The following is a 19,676-nucleotide window of genomic DNA, read 5'->3' on the forward strand; positions in this document are numbered from 1 at the left end:
TTTCCAGGGGTCCAGGAATTTTCTAAAGTAGATTTTTTCGTTTTTCGCGTTTTTCTCGGCTCCTGGGCCTCCTAGGGCATAACCGGCCCGGATTTGAGATCACACCGTTTTTCGCCCATATCTTTGGAAATATCATTGCTACGACAATCTGGCTGGCGCCATTGGATTCGTGAGACGATTTCCGATTTTTCTAGGGGTCCGGGAATTTTCTGAAAGTCGATTTTTTCGTTTTTCGCGATTTTCTCGGCTCCTGGGCCTCCTAGAGAAAAAAGGGCCTGGGTTTGGGATCACATGTTTTCTTCCATATACCTGGAAATGTCATACCTAGGGCAATTTGGCTGGCGCCATTGGATTCGTGAGACGATTTCCGATTTTTCTAGGGGTCCGGGAATATTTTAAAATTGATTTTTTTCGTTTTTCGCGGTTTTCTCGGCTCCTATGACTCCTAGAGTAAAAAGGGCCTGGATATGGGATCTGACCGTTTTTCCCCCATATCGTTGGAAATATCTTAGCTAGGGGAATTTCGCCGGCGCCATTGGCCTCGTGAGTCGATTTCCGATTTTTCTAGGGGTCCGGGAATTTTCTAAAGTCGATTTTTTCGTTTTTCGCGATTTCCTCGGCTCCTGGGTCTCCTAGAGCAAGACGGGCCCGGATTTGGGATCACACCGTTTTTCGCCCATATCTTTGGAAATATCATAGCTAGGACAATTTGGCTGGCGCCATTGGATTCTTGAGACGATTTCCGATTTTTCTAGGGGTCCGGGAATTTTCTAAGGTCGATTTTTTCGTTTTTCGCGTTTTTCTCGGCTCCTGGGCCTCCTAGAGCAAAACTGCCCCGGATTTGGGATCACACCGTTTTTCGCCCATATCTTTGGAAATATCATAGCTAGGACAATTTGGCTGGCGCCATTGGATTCGTGAGACGATTTCCGATTTTTCTAGGGGGCCGGGAATTTTCTAAAGACGATTTTTTCGTTTTTCGCGTTTTTCTCGGCTCCTGGGTCTCCTAGAGCAAAACGGGCCCGGATTTGGGATCACACCGTTTTTCGCCCATATCTTTGGAAATATCATAGCTAGGACAATTTGGCTGGCGCCATTGGATTCGTGAGACGACTTCCGATTTTTCTAGGGGTCCGGGAATTTTCTAAAGTCGATTTTTACGTTTTTCGCGTTTTTCTCGGCTCCTGGGCCTCCTACGGCATAACGGGCCCGAATTTGGGATCACACCGTTTTTCGCCCATATCTTTGGAAATATCATTGCTAGGACAATTTGGCTGGCGCCATTGGATTCGTAAGACGATTTCCGATTTTTCTAGGGGTCCCGGAATGTTCTAAAGTCGATTTTTTCGTTTTTCGCGTTTTTCTCGGCTCCTGGGCCTCCTAGAGAAAAAAGGGCCTGGGTTTGGGATCACATGTTTTCTTCCATATCCCTGGAAATATCATACCTAGGGCAATTTGGCTGGCGCCATTGGATTCGTGAGACGATTTCCGATTTTTCTAGGGGTCCGGGAATTTTCTAAAGTCGATTTTTTCGTTTTTCGCGTTTTTCTCGGCTCCTGGGTCTCCTAGAGCAAAACGGGCCCGGATTTGGGATCACACCGTTTTTCGCCCATATCTTTGGAAATAGCATAGCTAGGACAATTTGGCTGGCGCCATTGGATTCGTGAGACGATTTCCGATTTTTCCAGGGGTCCAGGAATTTTCTAAAGTAGATTTTTTCGTTTTTCGCGTTTTTCTCGGCTCCTGGGCCTCCTAGGGCATAACCGGCCCGGATTTTAGATCACACCGTTTTTCGCCCATATCTTTGGAAATATCATTGCTACGACAATTTGGCTGGCTCCATTGGATTTGTGAGATGATTTCCGATTTTTCTAGGGGTCCGGGACTTTTCTAAAGTCGATTTTTTCGTTTTTCGCGTTTTTCTCGGCTCCTGGGCCTCCTACGGCATAACGGGCCCGAATTTGGGATCACACCGTTTTTCGCCCATATCTTTGGAAATATCATAGCTAGGACAATTTTGCTGTCGCCATTGGATTCGTGAGACGATTTCCGATTTTTCTAGGGGGCCGGGAATTTTCTAAAGTCGATTTTTTCGTTTTTCGCGTTTTTCTCGGCTCCTGGGCCTCCTAGAGGAAAAAGGGCCTGGGTTTGGGATCACATGTTTTCTTCCATATCCCTGGAAATGTCATACCTAGGGCAATTTGGCTGGCGCCATTGGATTCGTGAGACGATTTCCGATTTTTCTAGGGGTCCGGGAATATTTTAAAATTGATTTTTTTCGTTTTTCGCGGGTTTCTCGGCTCCTATGACTCCTAGAGTAAAAAGGGCCTGGATATGGGATCTGACCGTTTTTCCTCCATATCTTTGGAAATATCTTAGCTAGGGGAATTTCGCCGGCGCCATTGGCCTCGTGAGTCGATTTCCGATTTTTCTAGGGGTCCGGGAATTTTCTAAAGTCGATTTTTTCGTTTTTCGCGATTTCCTCGGCTCCTGGGTCTCCTAGAGCAAAACGGGCCCGGATTTGGGATCACACCGTTTTTCGCCCATATCTTTGGAAATATCATAGCTAGGACAATTTGGCTGGCGCCATTGGATTCTTGAGACGATTTCCGATTTTTCTGGGGGTCCGGGAATTTTCTAAAGTCGATTTTTTCGTTTTTCTCGGCTACTGGGCCTCCTAGAGCAAAACGGGCCCGGATTGGGCATCACACCGTTTTTCCTCCATATCTTTGGAAATATCTTAGCTAGGGGAATTTCGCCGACGCCATTGGCCTCGTGAGACGATTTCCGATTTTTCTAGGGGTGCAGGATAATTCTAAACTCGATTTTTTAGTTTTTCGCCTTTTGCTCGGCTCCTGCAGCTCCCAGAGAAAAAAGGGCCTGGATACGGGCTCCCGAGGTTTTTCTTCCATATCTTTGGAAATATAATAGCTAGGGCTATTTGGCTGGCGGCACTGAATTCGTGAGACGATTTCCGACTTTTCTAGGGGTGCGGGAATATTCTAAACTCGATTTTTTAGTTTTTTGCCTTTTTCTCGGCTCCTCTGGCTCCTAGAAAAAAAAGGGCCTGGGTTTGGGATGACATCGTTTTTTTTCCATATCCCTGGAAATATCATACCTAGGGCAATTTGGCTGGCGCCGTTGGATTCGTGAGACGATTTCCGATTTTTCTAGGGGTCCGGGAATTTTCTAAATTCGATTTTTTCGTTTTTCTCGGCTACTGGGCCTCCTAGAGCAAAACGGGCCCGGATTGGGCATCACACCGTTTTTCGCCCATATCTTTGGAAATATCATAGCTAGGACAATTTTGCTGTCGCCATTGGATTCGTGAGACGATTTCCGATTTTTCTAGGGGGCCGGGAATTTTCTAAAGTCGATTTTTTCGTTTTTCGCGTTTTTCTCGGCTCCTGGGCCTCCTAGAGGAAAAAGGGCCTGGGTTTGGGATCACATGTTTTCTTCCATATCCCTGGAAATGTCATACATAGGGCAATTTGGCTGGCGCCATTGGATTCGTGAGACGATTTCCGATTTTTCTAGGGGTCCGGGAATATTTTAAAATTGATTTTTTTCGTTTTTCGCGGTTTTCTCGGCTCCTATGACTCCTAGAGTAAAAAGGGCCTGGATATGGGATCTGACCGTTTTTCCTCCATATCTTTGGAAATATCTTAGCTAGGGGAATTTCGCCGGCGCCATTGGCCTCGTGAGTCGATTTCCGATTTTTCTAGGGGTCCGGGAATTTTCTAAAGTCGATTTTTTCGTTTTTCGCGATTTCCTCGGCTCCTGGGTGTCCTAGAGCAAAACGGGCCCGGATTTGGGATCACACCGTTTTTCGCCCATATCTTTGGAAATATCATAGCTAGGACAATTTGGCTGGCGCCATTGGATTCTTGAGACGATTTCCGATTTTTCTAGGGGTCCGGGAATTTTCTAAGGTCGATTTTTTCGTTTTTCGCGTTTTTCTCGGCTCCTGGGCCTCCTAGAGCAAAACTGCCCCGGATTTGGGATCACACCGTTTTTCGCCCATATCTTTGGAAATATCATAGCTAGGACAATTTGGCTGGCGCCATTGGATTCGTGAGACGATTTCCGATTTTTCTAGGGGGCCGGGAATTTTCTAAAGACGATTTTTTCGTTTTTCGCGTTTTTCTCGGCTCCTGGGTCTCCTAGAGCAAAACGGGCCCGGATTTGGGATCACACCGTTTTTCGCCCATATCTTTGGAAATATCATAGCTAGGACAATTTGGCTGGCGCCATTGGATTCGTGAGACGATTTCCGATTTTTCTAGGGGTCCGGGAATTTTCTAAAGTCGATTTTTACGTTTTTCGCGTTTTTCTCGGCTCCTGGGCCTCCTACGGCATAACGGGCCCGAATTTGGGATCACACCGTTTTTCGCCCATATCTTTGGAAATATCATTGCTAGGACAATTTGGCTGGCGCCATTGGATTCGTAAGACGATTTCCGATTTTTCTAGGGTCCCGGGAATTTTCTAAAGTCGATTTTTTCGTTTTTCGCGATTTCCTCGGCTCCTGGGTCTCCTAGAGCAAAACGGGCCCGGATTTGGGATCACACCGTTTTTCGCCCATATCTTTGGAAATATCATAGCTAGGACAATTTGGCTGGCGCCATTGGATTCTTGAGACGATTTCCGATTTTTCTAGGGGTCCGGGAATTTTCTCAAGTCGATTTTTTCGTTTTTCTCGGCTACTGGGCCTCCTAGAGCAAAACGGGCCCGGATTGGGCATCACACCGTTTTTCGCCCATATCTTTGGAAATAGCATAGCTAGGACAATTTGGCTGGCGCCATTGGATTCGTGAGACGATTTCCGATTTTTCCAGGGGTCCAGGAATTTTCTAAAGTAGATTTTTTCGTTTTTCGCGTTTTTCTCGGCTCCTGGGCCTCCTAGGGAATAACCGGCCCGGATTTGAGATCACACCGTTTTTCGCCCATATCTTTGGAAATATCATTGCTACGACAATCTGGCTGGCGCCATTGGATTCGTGAGACGATTTCCGATTTTTCTAGGGGTCCGGGAATTTTCTGAAAGTCGATTTTTTCGTTTTTCGCGATTTTCTCGGCTCCTGGGCCTCCTAGAGAAAAAAGGGCCTGGGTTTGGGATCACATGTTTTCTTCCATATCCCTGGAAAGGTCATACCTAGGGCAATTTGGCTGGCGCCATTGGATTCGTGAGACGATTTCCGATTTTTCTAGGGGTCCGGGAATATTTTAAAATTGATTTTTTTCGTTTTTCGCGGTTTTCTCGGCTCCTATGACTCCTAGAGTAAAAAGGGCCTGGATATGGGATCTGACCGTTTTTCCCCCATATCGTTGGAAATATCTTAGCTAGGGGAATTTCGCCGGCGCCATTGGCCTCGTGAGTCGATTTCCGATTTTTCTAGGGGTCCGGGAATTTTCTAAAGTCGATTTTTTCGTTTTTCGCGATTTCCTCGGCTCCTGGGTCTCCTAGAGCAAAACGGGCCCGGATTTGGGATCACACCGTTTTTCGCCCATATCTTTGGAAATATCATAGCTAGGACAATTTGGCTGGCGCCATTGGATTCTTGAGACGATTTCCGATTTTTCTAGGGGTCCGGGAATTTTCTAAAGTCGATTTTTTCGTTTTTCGCGTTTTTCTCGGCTCCTGGGCCTCCTAGAGCAAAACGGCCCCGGATTTGGGATCACACCGTTTTTCGCCCATATCTTTGGAAATATCATAGCTAGGACAATTTGGCTGGCGCCATTGGATTCGTGAGACGATTTCCGATTTTTCTAGGGGGCCGGGAATTTTCTAAAGACGATTTTTTCGTTTTTCGCGTTTTTCTCGGCTCCTGGGTCTCCTAGAGCAAAACGGGCCCGGATTTGGGATCACACCGTTTTTCGCCCATATCTTTGGAAATATCATAGCTAGGACAATTTGGCTGGCGCCATTGGATTCGTGAAACGATTTCCGATTTTTCTAGGGGTCCGGGAATTTTCTAAAGTCGATTTTTACGTTTTTCGCGTTTTTCTCGGCTCCTGGGCCTCCTACGGCATAACGGGCCCGAATTTGGGATCACACCGTTTTTCGCCCATATCTTTGGAAATATCATTGCTAGGACAATTTGGCTGGCGCCATTGGATTCGTAAGACGATTTCCGATTTTTCTAGGGGTCCCGGAAAGTTCTAAAGTCGATTTTTTCGTTTTTCGCGTTTTTCTCGGCTCCTGGGCCTCCTAGAGCAAAATGGGCCCGGATTTGGGATCACACCGTTTTTCGCCCATATCTTTGGAAATATCATTGCTAGGATAATTTGGCTGGCACCATTGGATTCGTGAGACGATTTCCGATTTTTCTAGGGGCCCGGGAATTTTCTAAAGTCGATTTTTTCGTTTTTCGCGTTTTTCTCGGCCCCTGGGCCTCCTAGAGCAAACCGGGCCCGGATTTGGGATCACACAGTTCTTCGCCCATATCTTTGGAAATATCATAGCTAGAACACTTTGACTAGCGTCATTGGATTGGTGAGACGATTTCCGATTTTTCTAGGGGTCCGGGAATTTTCTAAAGTCGATTTTTTCGTTTTTCGCGATTTTCTCGGCTCCTGGGCCTCCTAGAGAAAAAAGGGCCTGGGTTTGGGATCACATGTTTTCTTCCATATCCCTGGAAGTATCATACCTAGGACAATTTGGCTGGCGCCATTGGATTCGTGAGACGATTTCCGATTTTTCTAGGGGTCCGGGAATTTTCTAAAGTCGATTTTTTCGTTTTTCGCGTTTTTCTCGGCTCCTGGGCCTCCTAGAGCAAAACCGGCCCGGATTTGGGATCACACCGTTTTTCGCCCATATCTTTGGAAATATCATTGCTACGACAATCTGGCTGGCGCCATTGGATTCGTGAGACGATTTCCGATTTTTCTAGGGGTCCGGGAATTTTCTAAAGTCGATTTTTTCGTTTTTCGCGATTTTCTCGGCTCCTGGGCCTCCTAGAGAAAAAAGGGCCTGGGTTTGGGGGCACATGTTTTCTTCCATATCCCTGGAATTATCATACCTAGGACAATTTGGCTGGCGCCATTGGATTCGTGAGACGATTTCCGATTTTTCTAGGGGTCCGGGAATTTTCTAAAGTCGATTTTTTCGTTTTTCGCGTTTTTCTCGGCTCCTGGGCCTCCTAGAGCAAAACGGGCCTGGATTTGGGATCACACAGTCTTTTGCCCATACCTTTGGAAATATCATAGCTACGACAATCTGGCTGGCGCCATTGCATTCGTGAGACGATTTCCGATTTTTCGAGAGGTCCGGGAATTTTCTAAAGTCGATTTTTTCGTTTTTCGCGATTTTCTCGGCGCCTGGGCCTCCTAGAGCAAAACGGGCCCGGATTTGGGATCACACCGTTTTTCGCCCATATCTTTGGAAATAGCATAGCTAGGACAATTTGGATGGCGCCATTGGATTCGTGAGACGATTTCCGATTTTTCCAGGGGTCCAGGAATTTTCTAAAGTAGATTTTTTCGTTTTTCGCGTTTTTCTCGGCTCCTGGGCCTCCTAGGGCATAACCGGCCCGGATTTGGGATCACACCGTTTTTCGCCCATATCTTTGGAAATATCATTGCTACGACAATCTGGCTGGCGCCATTGGATTCGTGAGACGATTTCCGATTTTTCTAGGGGTCCGGGAATTTTCTAAAGTCGATTTTTTCGTTTTTCGCGATTTTCTCGGCTCCTGGGCCTCCTAGAGAAAAAAGGGCCTGGGTTTGGGATCACATGTTTTCTTCCATATCCCTGGAAATATCATACCTAGGGCAATTTGGCTGGCGCCATTGGATTCGTGAGACGATTTCCGATTTTTCTAGGGGTCCGGGAATATTTTAAAATTGATTTTTTTCGTTTTTCGCGGTTTTCCCGGCTCCTATGACTCCTAGAGTAAAAAGGGCCTGGATATGGGATCTGACCGTTTTTCCTCCATATCTTTGGAAATATCTTAGCTAGGGGAATTTCGCCGGCGCCATTGGCCTCGTGAGACGATTTCCGATTTTTCTAGGGGTGCAGGATAATTCTAAACTCGATTTTTTAGTTTTTCGCCTTGTGCTCGGCTCCTGCAGCTCCCAGAGAAAAAAGGGCCTGGATACGGGCTCCCGAGGTTTTTCTTCCATATCTTTGGAAATATAATAGCTAGGGCTATTTGGCTGGCGGCAGTGGATTCGTGAGACGATTTCCGACTTTTCTATGGGTGCGGGAATATTCTAAACTCGATTTTTTAGTTTTTTGCCTTTTTCTCGGCTCCTCTGGCTCCTAGAAAAAAAAGGGCCTGGGTTTGGGATGACATCGTTTTTTTTCCATATCCCTGGAAATATCATACCTAGGGCAATTTGGCTGGCGCCATTGGATTCGTGAGACGATTTCCGATTTTTCTAGGGGTCCGGGAATTTTCTAAAGTCGATTTTTTCGTTTTTCGCGTTTTTCTCGGCTCCTGGGCCTCCTAGAGCAAAACGGGCCCGGATTTGGGATCACACCGTTTTTCGCCCATATCTTTGGAAATATCATTGCTAGGATAATTTGGCTGGCGCCATTGGATTCGTGAGACAATTTCCGATTTTTCCAGCTGTCCAGGAATTTTCTAAAGTAGATTTTTTCGTTTTTCGCGTTTTCCTCGGCTCCTGGGTCTCCTAGAGCAAAACGGGCCCGGATTTGGGATCACACCGTTTTTCGCCCATAACTTTGGAAATATCATAGCTAGGACAATTTGGCTGGCGCCATTGGATTCGTGAGACGATTTCCGATTTTTCTAGGGGTCCGGGAATTTTCTAAAGTCGATTTTTTCGTTTTTCTCGGCACCTGGGCCTCCTACGGCATAACGGGCCCGAATTTGGGATGACACCGTTTTTCGCCCATATCTTTGGAAATATCATAGCTAGGACAATTTTGCTGTCGCCATTGGATTCGTGAGACGATTTCCGATTTTTCTAGGGGGCCGGGAATTTTCTAAAGTCGATTTTTTCGTTTTTCGCGTTTTTCTCGTCTCCTCGGCCTCCTAGGGCATAACGGGCCCGAATTTGGGATCACACCGTTTTTCGCCCATATCTTTGGAAATATAATAGCTAGGACAATTTGACTGGCGCCATTGGATTCGTGAGACGATTTCCGATTTTTCTAGGGGGCCGGGATTTTTCTAAAGTCGATTTTTTTCGTTTTTCGCGTTTTTCTCGGCTCCTGGGTCTCCTAGAGCAAAACGGGCCCGGATTTGGGATCACACCGTTTTTCGCCCATATCTTTGGAAATATCATTGCTACGACAATCTGGCTGGCGCCATTGGATTCGTGAGACGATTTCCGAATTTTCTAGGGCTCCGGGAATTTTCTAAAGTCGATTTTTTTGTTTTTCTCGATTTCCTCGGCTCCTGGGCCTCCTAGAGAAAAAAGGGCCTGGGTTTGGGATCACATGTTTTCTTCCATATCCCTGGAAATGTCATACCAAGGGCAATTTGGCTGGCGCCATTGGATTCGTGAGACGATTTCCGATTTTTCTAGGGGTCCGGGAATATTTTAAAATTGATTTTTTTCGTTTTTCGCGGTTTTCTCGGCTCCTATAACTCCTAGAGTAAAAAGGGCCTGGATATGGGATCTGACCGTTTTTCCTCCATATCTTTGGAAATATCTTAGCTAGGGGAATTTCGCCGGCGCCATTGGCCTCGTGAGTCGATTTCCGATTTTTCTAGGGGTCCCGGAATGTTCTAAAGTCGATTTTTTCGTTTTTCGCGTTTTTCTCGGCTCCTGGGCCTCCTACGGCATAACGGGCCCGAATTTGGGATCACACCGTTTTTCGCCCATATCTTTGGAAATAGCATAGCTAGGACAATTTGGATGGCGCCATTGGATTCGTGAGACGATTTCCGATTTTTCCAGGGGTCCAGGAATTTTCTAAAGTAGATTTTTTCGTTTTTCGCGTTTTTCTCGGCTCCTGGGCCTCCTAGGGCATAACCGGCCCGGATTTGGGATCACACCGTTTTTCGCCCATATCTTTGGAAATATCATTGCTACGACAATCTGGCTGGCGCCATTGGATTCGTAAGACGATTTCCGATTTTTCTAGGGGTCCCGGAATGTTCTAAAGTCGATTTTTTCGTTTTTCGCGTTTTTCTCGGCTCCTGGGCCTCCTAGAGCAAAACGGGCCCGGATTTGGGATCACACCGTTTTTCGCCCATATCTTTGGAAATATCATTGCTAGGATAATTTGGCTGGCACCATTGGATTCGTGAGACGATTTCCGATTTTTCTAGGGGCCCGGGAATTTTCTAAAGTCGATTTTTTCGTTTTTCGCGTGTTTCTCGGCCCCTGGGCCTCCTAGAGCAAACCGGGCCCGGATTTGGGATCACACAGTTCTTCGCCCATATCTTTGGAAATATCATAGCTAGAACACTTTGACTAGCGTCATTGGATTCGTGAGACGATTTCCGATTTTTCTAGGGGTCCGGGAATTTTCTAAAGTCGATTTTTTCGTTTTTCTCGGCTACTGGGCCTCCTAGAGCAAAACGGGCCCGGATTGGGCATCACACCGTTTTTCCTCCATATCTTTGGAAATATCTTAGCTAGGGGAATTTCGCCGGCGCCATTGGCCTCGTGAGACGATTTCCGATTTTTCTAGGGGTGCAGGATAATTCTAAACTCGATTTTTTAGTTTTTCGCCTTTTGCTCGGCTCCTGCAGCTCCCAGAGAAAAAAGGGCCTGGATACGGGCTCCGGAGGTTTTTCTTCCATATCTTTGGAAATATAATAGCTAGGGCTATTTGGCTGGCGGCAGTGGATTCGTGAGACGATTTCCGACTTTTCTAGGGGTGCGGGAATATTCTAAACTCGATTTTTTAGTTTTTTGCCTTTTTCTCGGCTCCTCTGGCTCCTAGAAAAAAAAGGGCCTGGGTTTGGGATGACATCGTTTTTTTTCCATATCCCTGGAAATATCATACCTAGGGCAATTTGGCTGGCGCCATTGGATTCGTGAGACGATTTCCGATTTTTCTAGGGGTCCGGGAATTTTCTAAAGTCGATTTCTTCGTTTTTCGCGTTTTTCTCGGCTCCTGGGCCTCCTAGGGCATAACGGGCCCGGATTTGGGATCACACCGTTTTTCGCCCATATCTTTGGAAATATCATAGCTAGGACAATTTGGCTGGCGCCATTGGATTCGTGAGACGATTTCCGATTTTTCTAGGGGTGCAGGATAATTCTAAACTCGATTTTTTAGTTTTTCGCCTTTTGCTCGGCTCCTGCAGCTCCCAGAGAAAAAAGGGCCTGGATACGGGCTCCCGAGGTTTTTCTTCCATATCTTTGGAAATATAATAGCTAGGGCTATTTGGCTGGCGGCACTGGATTCGTGAGACGATTTCCGACTTTTCTAGGGGTGCGGGAATATTCTAAACTCGATTTTTTAGTTTTTTGCCTTTTTCTCGGCTCCTCTGGCTCCTAGAAAAAAAAGGGCCTGGATTTGGGATGACATCGTTTTTTTTCCATATCCCTGGAAATATCATACCTAGGACAATTTGGCTGGCGCCATTGGATTCGTAAGACGATTTCCGATTTTTCTAGGGGTCCCGGAATGTTCTAAAGTCGATTTTTTCGTTTTTCGCGTTTTTCTCGGCTCCTGGGCCTCCTAGAGCAAAACGGGCCCGGATTTGGGATCACACCGTTTTTCGCCCATATCTTTGGAAATATCATTGCTAGGATAATTTGGCTGGCACCATTGGATTCGTGAGACGATTTCCGATTTTTCTAGGGGCCCGGGAATTTTCTAAAGTCGATTTTTTCGTTTTTCGCGTTTTTCTCGGCCCCTGGGCCTCCTAGAGCAAACCGGGCCCGGATTTGGGATCACACAGTTCTTCGCCCATATCTTTGGAAATATCATAGCTAGAACACTTTGACTAGCGTCATTGGATTCGTGAGACGATTTCCGATTTTTCTAGGGGTCCGGGAATTTTCTAAAGTCGATTTTTTCGTTTTTCTCGGCTACTGGGCCTCCTAGAGCAAAACGGGCCCGGATTGGGCATCACACCGTTTTTCGCCCATATCTTTGGAAATATCATAGCTAGGACAATTTGGCTGGCGCCATTGGATTCGTGAGACGATTTCCGATTTTTCTAGGGGGCCGGGAATTTTCTAAAGACGATTTTTTCGTTTTTCGCGTTTTTCTCGGCTCCTGGGTCTCCTAGAGCAAAACGGGCCCGGATTTGGGATCACACCGTTTTTCGCCCATATCTTTGGAAATAGCATAGCTAGGACAATTTGGCTGGCGCCATTGGATTCGTGAGACGATTTCCGATTTTTCCAGGGGTCCAGGAATTTTCTAAAGTAGATTTTTTCGTTTTTCGCGTTTTTCTCGGCTCCTGGGCCTCCTAGGGCATAACCGGCCCGGATTTGGGATCACACCGTTTTTCGCCCATATCTTTGGAAATATCATTGCTACGACAATCTGGCTGGCGCCATTGGATTCGTGAGTCGATTTCCGATTTTTCTAGGGGTCCGGGAATATTTTAAAATTGATTTTTTCGTTTTTCGCGGTTTTCTCGGCTCCTATGACTCCTAGAGTAAAAAGGGCCTGGATATGGGATCTGACCGTTTTTCCTCCATATCTTTGGAAATATCTTAGCTAGGGGAATTTCGCCGGCGCCATTGGCCTCGTGAGTCGATTTCCGATTTTTCTAGGGGTCCGGGAATTTTCTAAAGTCGATTTTTTCGTTTTTCGCGTTTTTCTCGGCTCCTGGGCCTCCTAGGGCATAACGGGCCCGGATTTGGGATCACACCGTTTTTCGCCCATATCTTTGGAAATATCATAGCTAGGACAGTAGTAAGTGGGCACGATTGGCGAATTTTCTTCCAGGAATCGCCCCCCTTCCCCCCTTTTTCCAGACGTGTCCGAACACGTTTTCCCCATTGTCCTTTGAGGAGGACGTCGCCGCTCTAGGGCCCCCTGGGGTGAGGGTCCCCAAAAAATGTCATTGTTCGACAGGAAGTGGGTGGTGGGTGGGTGACGAAGGAATGCGGGCAGGTCCCAAAACGCCTGAAAGCATTCCGTTGTTATGCAATGGAATGTCGTTCACGTGTTAAGGGAAACTGGGCCCATTATTTTTTTTTTTAGATGGAGGTTTGCGCAATGCCCTGGCATGAATGGCGCAGTAAATGGATGCTTTTTTTTACAGGTTTTTTAGGGTAATAAATTTTCCCTTTCTATGGAAGACCGTTGGAAAAATTCTCAACGATGTCTCCTTTTTTTTTGACTAAGTTTTTCTCTCTCTCTTTTATTGCATGTTTTTTCCTTCCAAAAGTTTTTATCTAAAAGTCAATAGCTTTTTTTTTTGCCTTCCGTCTTTTTTATACCTGAAAAGATGTTGAGGGTTTTTGTAATACATAATTAAACATAGGCTTTACATTTTATCTTTTTTTATATTTCATAAAAATAGTAGGTTCCATTTTACAAATCATTTACATAAAATCATTTGTGTATGGTTTTTTTCAACATGAGGGCATTCTGTAAGCCCCTCCCGCGAATTTATCCAAATAATTGAAACAATTATAGAATAATTCTCCAAATAATTGATATAAATATCCGAGATTTTCGTGGGGTATTGTACTTCGGAGATCATCGCGAGCCATGAGATAAATTTCCTCGAAATTTACGCGTATGCGATGATGAAGATCCTCCGTGGCAGGCATTCTATTATAATCCATATAATTCATAGCAATTCCTTTAATTGATTGTACAAGCGATTCCTTATATTCCTTGAGAGGCAATGTCTCCAAGAAATCCAGCCACTGATTAATCCATGCAGCCTTGTTTTTCAATGTAATGATGCTCTGTCCCATCATCATTATGGAAGTCTGATTTGCATCATCATTGCGAACAAAGGTCACGCAGGGATTTTCAAAACTGCGGTGGAATTTCACGTTTATGGCCCCAAATTCCTTTGCAGGTAGATTGTGGTTGATCTTTGGGTGGAACTTCTCAGGGTCAAAGTAATCGGTTACAGCATCCAAATCGTTGAAAAAAAGGGTCCATTCTTCTCGTGTCATTGACAATATGGCGCGTTTCGGGCGTACGCCCATAAATTGCACAACCGGGACGAATTGACCGAAACACGTAACTTTTAAGCCGACACGAATTTGTTTTGTCTCTGATCTATTCAAAGATATAACTTGAGACAAGACCACATGCTGTTCAGCATCACTGAATCCCTTTTGTTTGTTGCTCTCCATGTTGAAAAAATGAATGGATGAAATCAGGACGACTGAATCAAATCCACCGCGAGCACCCGCGTTTTATAGCGCTACGTATGAGAGTGGAGGGGACAGAATCCCCCACTATATGCATGACAGACCTATAACCGTCACACATTATCCCCCACCGCAGGGAGTTCTGCGGCGGCGGCGTCACACATGCGCCCCACTTTCGCGGTTTTTGTATGTTGCGCGGCACCCCCCACTCTTACCATGGAACCTTCCTATACCGATTTTTTTTGTTAAATGGAGTGACGCGTTTGTTGTCATTCGTTAAAAGGCATTGCAATAGTAAAAATGTCTAAAAACTTTGAAAGTTACGATTTAGAGTCCCTTAAAAAATATCTCGCGGGTCGCGAATCGTATGAGGGACGACAAAAGCCTCAATTTCGCCAGAAAAGAGTACGCGTATGTGTTGATAAATATACTGATGATGATTACCTAGACAGTGAAGATAGTGATGACATGTGCAGTCCAACAAAAGCGCGGAAAATCGCGATAGGGTCAGGATTGGAATGCGAAGTGGAAGATTTCCTTGTTGATCCTTCTTGCGTATGTAAATATAAATTCCTCGGTGAGACATAGAATAAAATCCATATCAGATATCGCAGGGATAAATTACACTCTCAAGATGAGAGCATAGACATGTGTACGACATTTAAAGTGTGTTACAATGAAGAACCTGCAGAATCTAATAGAGAAATCGAATCAAATTTTCAAATGAGATATAATCCTCCATCACTGAGAAGCATTGCAATCGCGAATTTATTAAATGAAAGGAAATATGCGAAAAATGCAAAAACTTTGGCTGTGGTTACTAAAGCAATTGTGCATAATAGTGATGTATTATTACATAAAATGTCGAAGTCAAATGGTTTTTTCGACTGCATAGAACACACAAGATTATGCAAAGCAGGAGTGGGGGAAAAACTCTATTGGTACTACTTTTTTAGGGCGTGTGAGGAAGAATATTATCTCCCTGCGGGGGAGGAGACATTGGTCTACAAGAAAGGAAATGGGCCAATCATTGACCTTTCCTTTCAATAGCCAACAAATGCAAAACAAGTGGGGGGGCGAAAAAAAGGAAAACTCGAGCATCCGCCCCCATCAGGTATGCAAAGGACCCCCCACCAAGGGCAAATCTTCAAAAAAGTGTGAAAAACTTAGCCCCTCCTCTAAACTAGGGATGCATCAAGGACCCCAGGGAGCTCCTTTTACTGCATTTACGTTTTTTACGTCAAAATGACATCAAGTCAAGTGGACGCATCCCCAAAATCCAGTTATCAATCAGGTTATCAGCCTGGAACTTTTAAACCTAAAAAATCTAAATATGGTGGAAACAAGGCCAATCAAAGCGGAATTAAAATAATAAGTGATCGTGTAGTGCAATATAACAGTGATGAGAAAAGATCAATTGAAAAAATAGTGAAAAAAGTGAAACTCCAAAGACATGAGATTTCCAGGACAGGTCCTGTCATAAATATTGACTTTGACCTTCAAAAGGTTGAAAAGAAGAAGAAAAACTCAACCAGACGATTGGGCCATAAATCACCCGGTAGCACTCAAAGTGACTCTAAAATCCTGAAAGTCAATAATAAAAAAACAAGTGAAATCATGCAAGTGAGTACAGAAGAAAAAAAGTTATGGATTAATATGTTAGAAAAAGATCTTGATTTATTCAATTAAGTGAACTACATTGATAAGAAAAAGGATCTGAAAAAAATACAGGCTCGCGAAAAACGTTGAAAACTCGCGGAAAAAAAGAAGGCCGACTTTATCGCTCGCGAAAAACGTCGCGAACTAGCTAAGGAAAAACAAAGACAATTTAGAGCTCGCGAATCAGAAAAAAATCGATCCAAGGACAACACATCGAAGGATATCATCCCTGAGCCCATGATGGAATTGGATTCATCGATCGAGATCATTCCCAGCACTCCATCAGTCATCAATTTAATCCTGGAACGCGAGGGTGAAGATGCTCAGCATGGATCATTGAATTTCGCGACCTCAACCCCGAAAAGTAAATATTCAATCAATCAATCATATGAATTTTGAGATTAGATTGATTTAAGCTAATCTTGTATTGTTTTCATTTCAGAACCGCGAAAAACTATCGAGGAAATCGAGGCCGTTCTAGTCGCGTTGGGCGCGAATCTAGAACAAAGGAATCGCGAGGACGATTACGAAGGGCGATGGGCTCCAACGCAGCGCCAAAAAGAGCTTGATCAAATTGCGATGCAATTGGATCAAAGCGGGGATGATGATGATGAAGGATTGGTCATCCAGAGTCTTGATTTCACCCCGTTATCACCCAGTAACCGTTCGGGCTAAAAATTCATGAAACATTTTTGTATTTTTTTGGATAGCTGAAATAAAAGTCATACATTTTATTGCATTACCTGTGAGTCTTGACTTTTTTTTTTATTGCTAGGCAAGACCCAATATTCCCCTCTCCTGTCCCCAGCCCTTTTTTTTTTACTCGTAGAAGCGAGGAGAAATTTCTCTCGCTTCTTCTTCGTCGGCGTCCTGTAGGCTTTCGTTTATTGTCTCTTTCCTTCTCGTTGTTTAGAGGGTTTAGAGAACAATTTTGACTTTTTCCTCGTCTTTCCCGCATATATCCTTACCCTCATCTCCCTCTAACTTACAGCTTAGAGGGTTGAGGGCGAATAGTGGGGCAAAAGTTATATAAACCGTGAGGTTCCACTATTCGCCCTCTTTCACCACCGACATCCCCGAGGACTAGCGTCTTGTCCTGTTTTAGTGTTTTTCGTGGTTTTTTATTAAAAAAAAAAAAAAAAATAGCCATGGTGAAAGTGACATGTGCAGGAGCGTGCCAAGAGCACTTAGCCCGCGAGGTAAGTTTTTTCCATATCTTTTGCATGTTTTTCGTGGTGTTTCGCGGTTTTGATATGTGTTTCGCGGTTTTCAATTTTTTGTGTTTTTGCGTCCGCGGCTTGATTTTGGGGATTTGGGATTTCACGGTCACGTATTCTTGATGTTTTTTATATCGCGTATTTTTATATTGTTTAAATGTCGACCCGTCGTGGGTATACGTTTCGCGTTTTAAAATTTCAAATCCGTGTTTTTTTTTATTTAAATTTTTGGTGTTATAGTTTTGATTTTTTCGTTTGTTTTAGTTTTTTTGATTTTCGTTTGTTTTAGTTTTTAGTTTTCAAATTAATTTTGCTTGTTTTAGTTTTTTGATGTTTTTTCGTTTTCGTGTTTTTGTATTAGTTTTTTGATTTTTGTTTTGCGTTTGTTTTAGTTTTTAAATTCATTTTGTTCTTTTTTGTTTTAGTTTTTAAATTAATTTTGTTGTTTTTGTTTCTAATTTTTAATTCATTGTTTTTTTTTATTTTACAGATGCAGGCCACCAGGAGGGAGCGGGCCTACCTGCGGGAGGCCAAGGAATGGCTGCGGTGGGAGGATGCGGAGGGTGAAATCCTGGATGGCGAGAACATTTTCGCCATCCAGGATCTCCATAACCGGGCCGCCAAATGGTTGGCGGATGCCGAGGACGAGGCCTTCATGGTGAGTTTTGTCTCTCTGTCTCGCTCTCTCTCTCTCTCTCCCTCTCTCTTTTCAACCCCCTTTATTCCCTTTAACCCCTTCCTGCTATTCCCATCAGTCCTCTCCTAAAATACACCCCTTCCTCTCCTTATTTTCCTATAATTATTGCATATTAATGTATTTTTATTTTCCTTTTGTTTCAGGCCGGAGCCCGTTGGGAGGGAGGTGTTGGACCGGACACCCCGAGAGCGCGGTGGGTCCGCGCTGTGAGGCGCGAGTCGCGCCAGTTCGAGGCCGAGGGCGAGCAGGTGCTCGCCCTCTACGATGTCGAGGATGCCTGGGCCCTCAGGATCCTCTTCGGGGAGGAGTCCACCCAGCCTGACCTGACGGAGGAGGACTGGTCCCTGGAGCAGTGGGACTGAGATCCCCCCCTCCGCCCCCGCCCTAATAATAAATTTAAAAAAAAATTTTTTTTTTAATTGTATTTTAGTTCTAAGATTTTTTTTGAATAAAATTAAATTTTTTTTTACATCAATATTTTCTTGTTTATTCATTTATTTATTTCCCTTAGTATTAAATTAGAAAACAAAACAAAAAAAAAAATTTGTATTTTAGTTTTAAGTTTTTTTTTTAAATAAAATTTTTTTTTTAAATAAATATTTTCTTTTTTCTATTTTTTTTATTTATTTCCCTCAATTTATTTCCCTTAGTTCTAAGTTTAAATATTAAAAAATATTTTAGATTTAAGATTATTATTTTTAAAAAATTGTATTTAGTTTTAAGTTATTTAATAAGAAAAAAATTTTTTTTCTAAAAATAAATATTTGCGGTCCTTTTTTTTAAATGTCTACTTCTTGTATTTTTAAATTATAATTAAATAGGAATTGGGTGGGGGGAAAATTTTAAGGGAGCATTTTTTCATTTTTATTTATATATTTGTTTATTTTTTTCCATGAATTACATTTTTCTTACAGCTAATTTTCATTTTCGCGGGCCGCGGATTTTTTGAAACTTCGTATTTCAATTCGAAATACGAACGGCTGAAAACCCGCCCCGTCAAAGTTGACGGTGGCGCCCCCCTGACAGTCGGTAACCCCTCCCAGAAACGTACATTCAAAGAATTCCACAGTGTCGGTAAAACCGTAGGGCCGCCTCCTGACACCAGGAGGCTCTGCGCAAATGTAAACACTGTAGGCCCCATTTTTTAAATAATGAATATCTAGTGAACAAATTAACTTAAAAATATGGAATTTGGTTATTTATCATCAACAAACGATTCCCTATCCATTAATAATAACTATTCGAGTCTACAAATAAATATTAAGCGAGTGGAGGAATAGCCCCTACTCATTAAATTGTTTAATTAATTATTAAATAATGAAGACCTACAAACGTTTTTCGTGCATAACAATATTATACAAAACTACTACAATCAATCTAAATGCATAAATTACTTAATTTTTAAAAAAACAGTGCGCGCCAACTATCAGCGGTTCAGTCGCGGTTTTTTGAAACCATAGGGCAGTGTCGCGAAACCATCAAGCCGCCGTTTTGGGCCTGTCGCACGTACGATCTTACTCTCAGGTTTCGTGATGACGTCATGATACACTGTCCGGCGAATACCATGATAGTCGATCTGGTAGGGATCTGCTTTATCGACAACGAGCGCGCGAATCGAGTCGTAATGAATTTGTTTACGCGATTCATAATTCAGTCCAACCCCTTTTATTTTACTAACTTCCGCGATACTGCCGTCCGGTTTTTTTACGCGATAAGTGTAAAATTTAGGTCCCCCAGAGACAAAAGAAGTAATGAAACTACCTTCTCCGTAGCCCTCTACTTCGTCGGTCAAATCCCCTAGAAAATTCCCTAGCGGTAATTCATCTGATCCATCGCTAACGTAAATGACCGAATCTGTATCATAATATAAAACACGT

At 43.8% G+C, this 19,676-nt stretch overlaps 2 protein-coding genes across 2 annotated transcripts in view; both read left to right on the forward strand.

The window, feature by feature from the left end:
* Window positions 1-18,174, forward strand: part of LOC135170398 (uncharacterized) — a 288,426-nt gene extending 270,252 nt beyond the window's left edge. Inside the window, exons 2-3 of the mRNA XM_064136173.1 lie at window positions 17,593-17,760; window positions 17,943-18,174. Coding sequence (XP_063992243.1) covers window positions 17,593-17,760; window positions 17,943-18,161 — 387 coding nt within the window. The 3' untranslated portion in view covers window positions 18,162-18,174. The remainder of the gene's footprint in view (window positions 1-17,592; window positions 17,761-17,942) is intronic.
* On the forward strand, window positions 15,985-16,659 carry LOC135170532 (uncharacterized). Its single transcript, XM_064136447.1, has 2 exons — window positions 15,985-16,249; window positions 16,328-16,659. Exons 1-2 carry the CDS (start codon window positions 16,123-16,125, stop codon window positions 16,558-16,560), a joined length of 360 nt encoding a protein of 119 aa, XP_063992517.1. The 5' UTR covers window positions 15,985-16,122; the 3' UTR covers window positions 16,561-16,659.
* Window positions 18,175-19,676: the final 1,502 nt, after the last annotated feature.

The sequence above is a fragment of the Diachasmimorpha longicaudata genome, chromosome 17 (genome assembly GCF_034640455.1).
Source record: "Diachasmimorpha longicaudata isolate KC_UGA_2023 chromosome 17, iyDiaLong2, whole genome shotgun sequence".
NCBI lineage: Eukaryota > Metazoa > Arthropoda > Insecta > Hymenoptera > Braconidae > Diachasmimorpha > Diachasmimorpha longicaudata.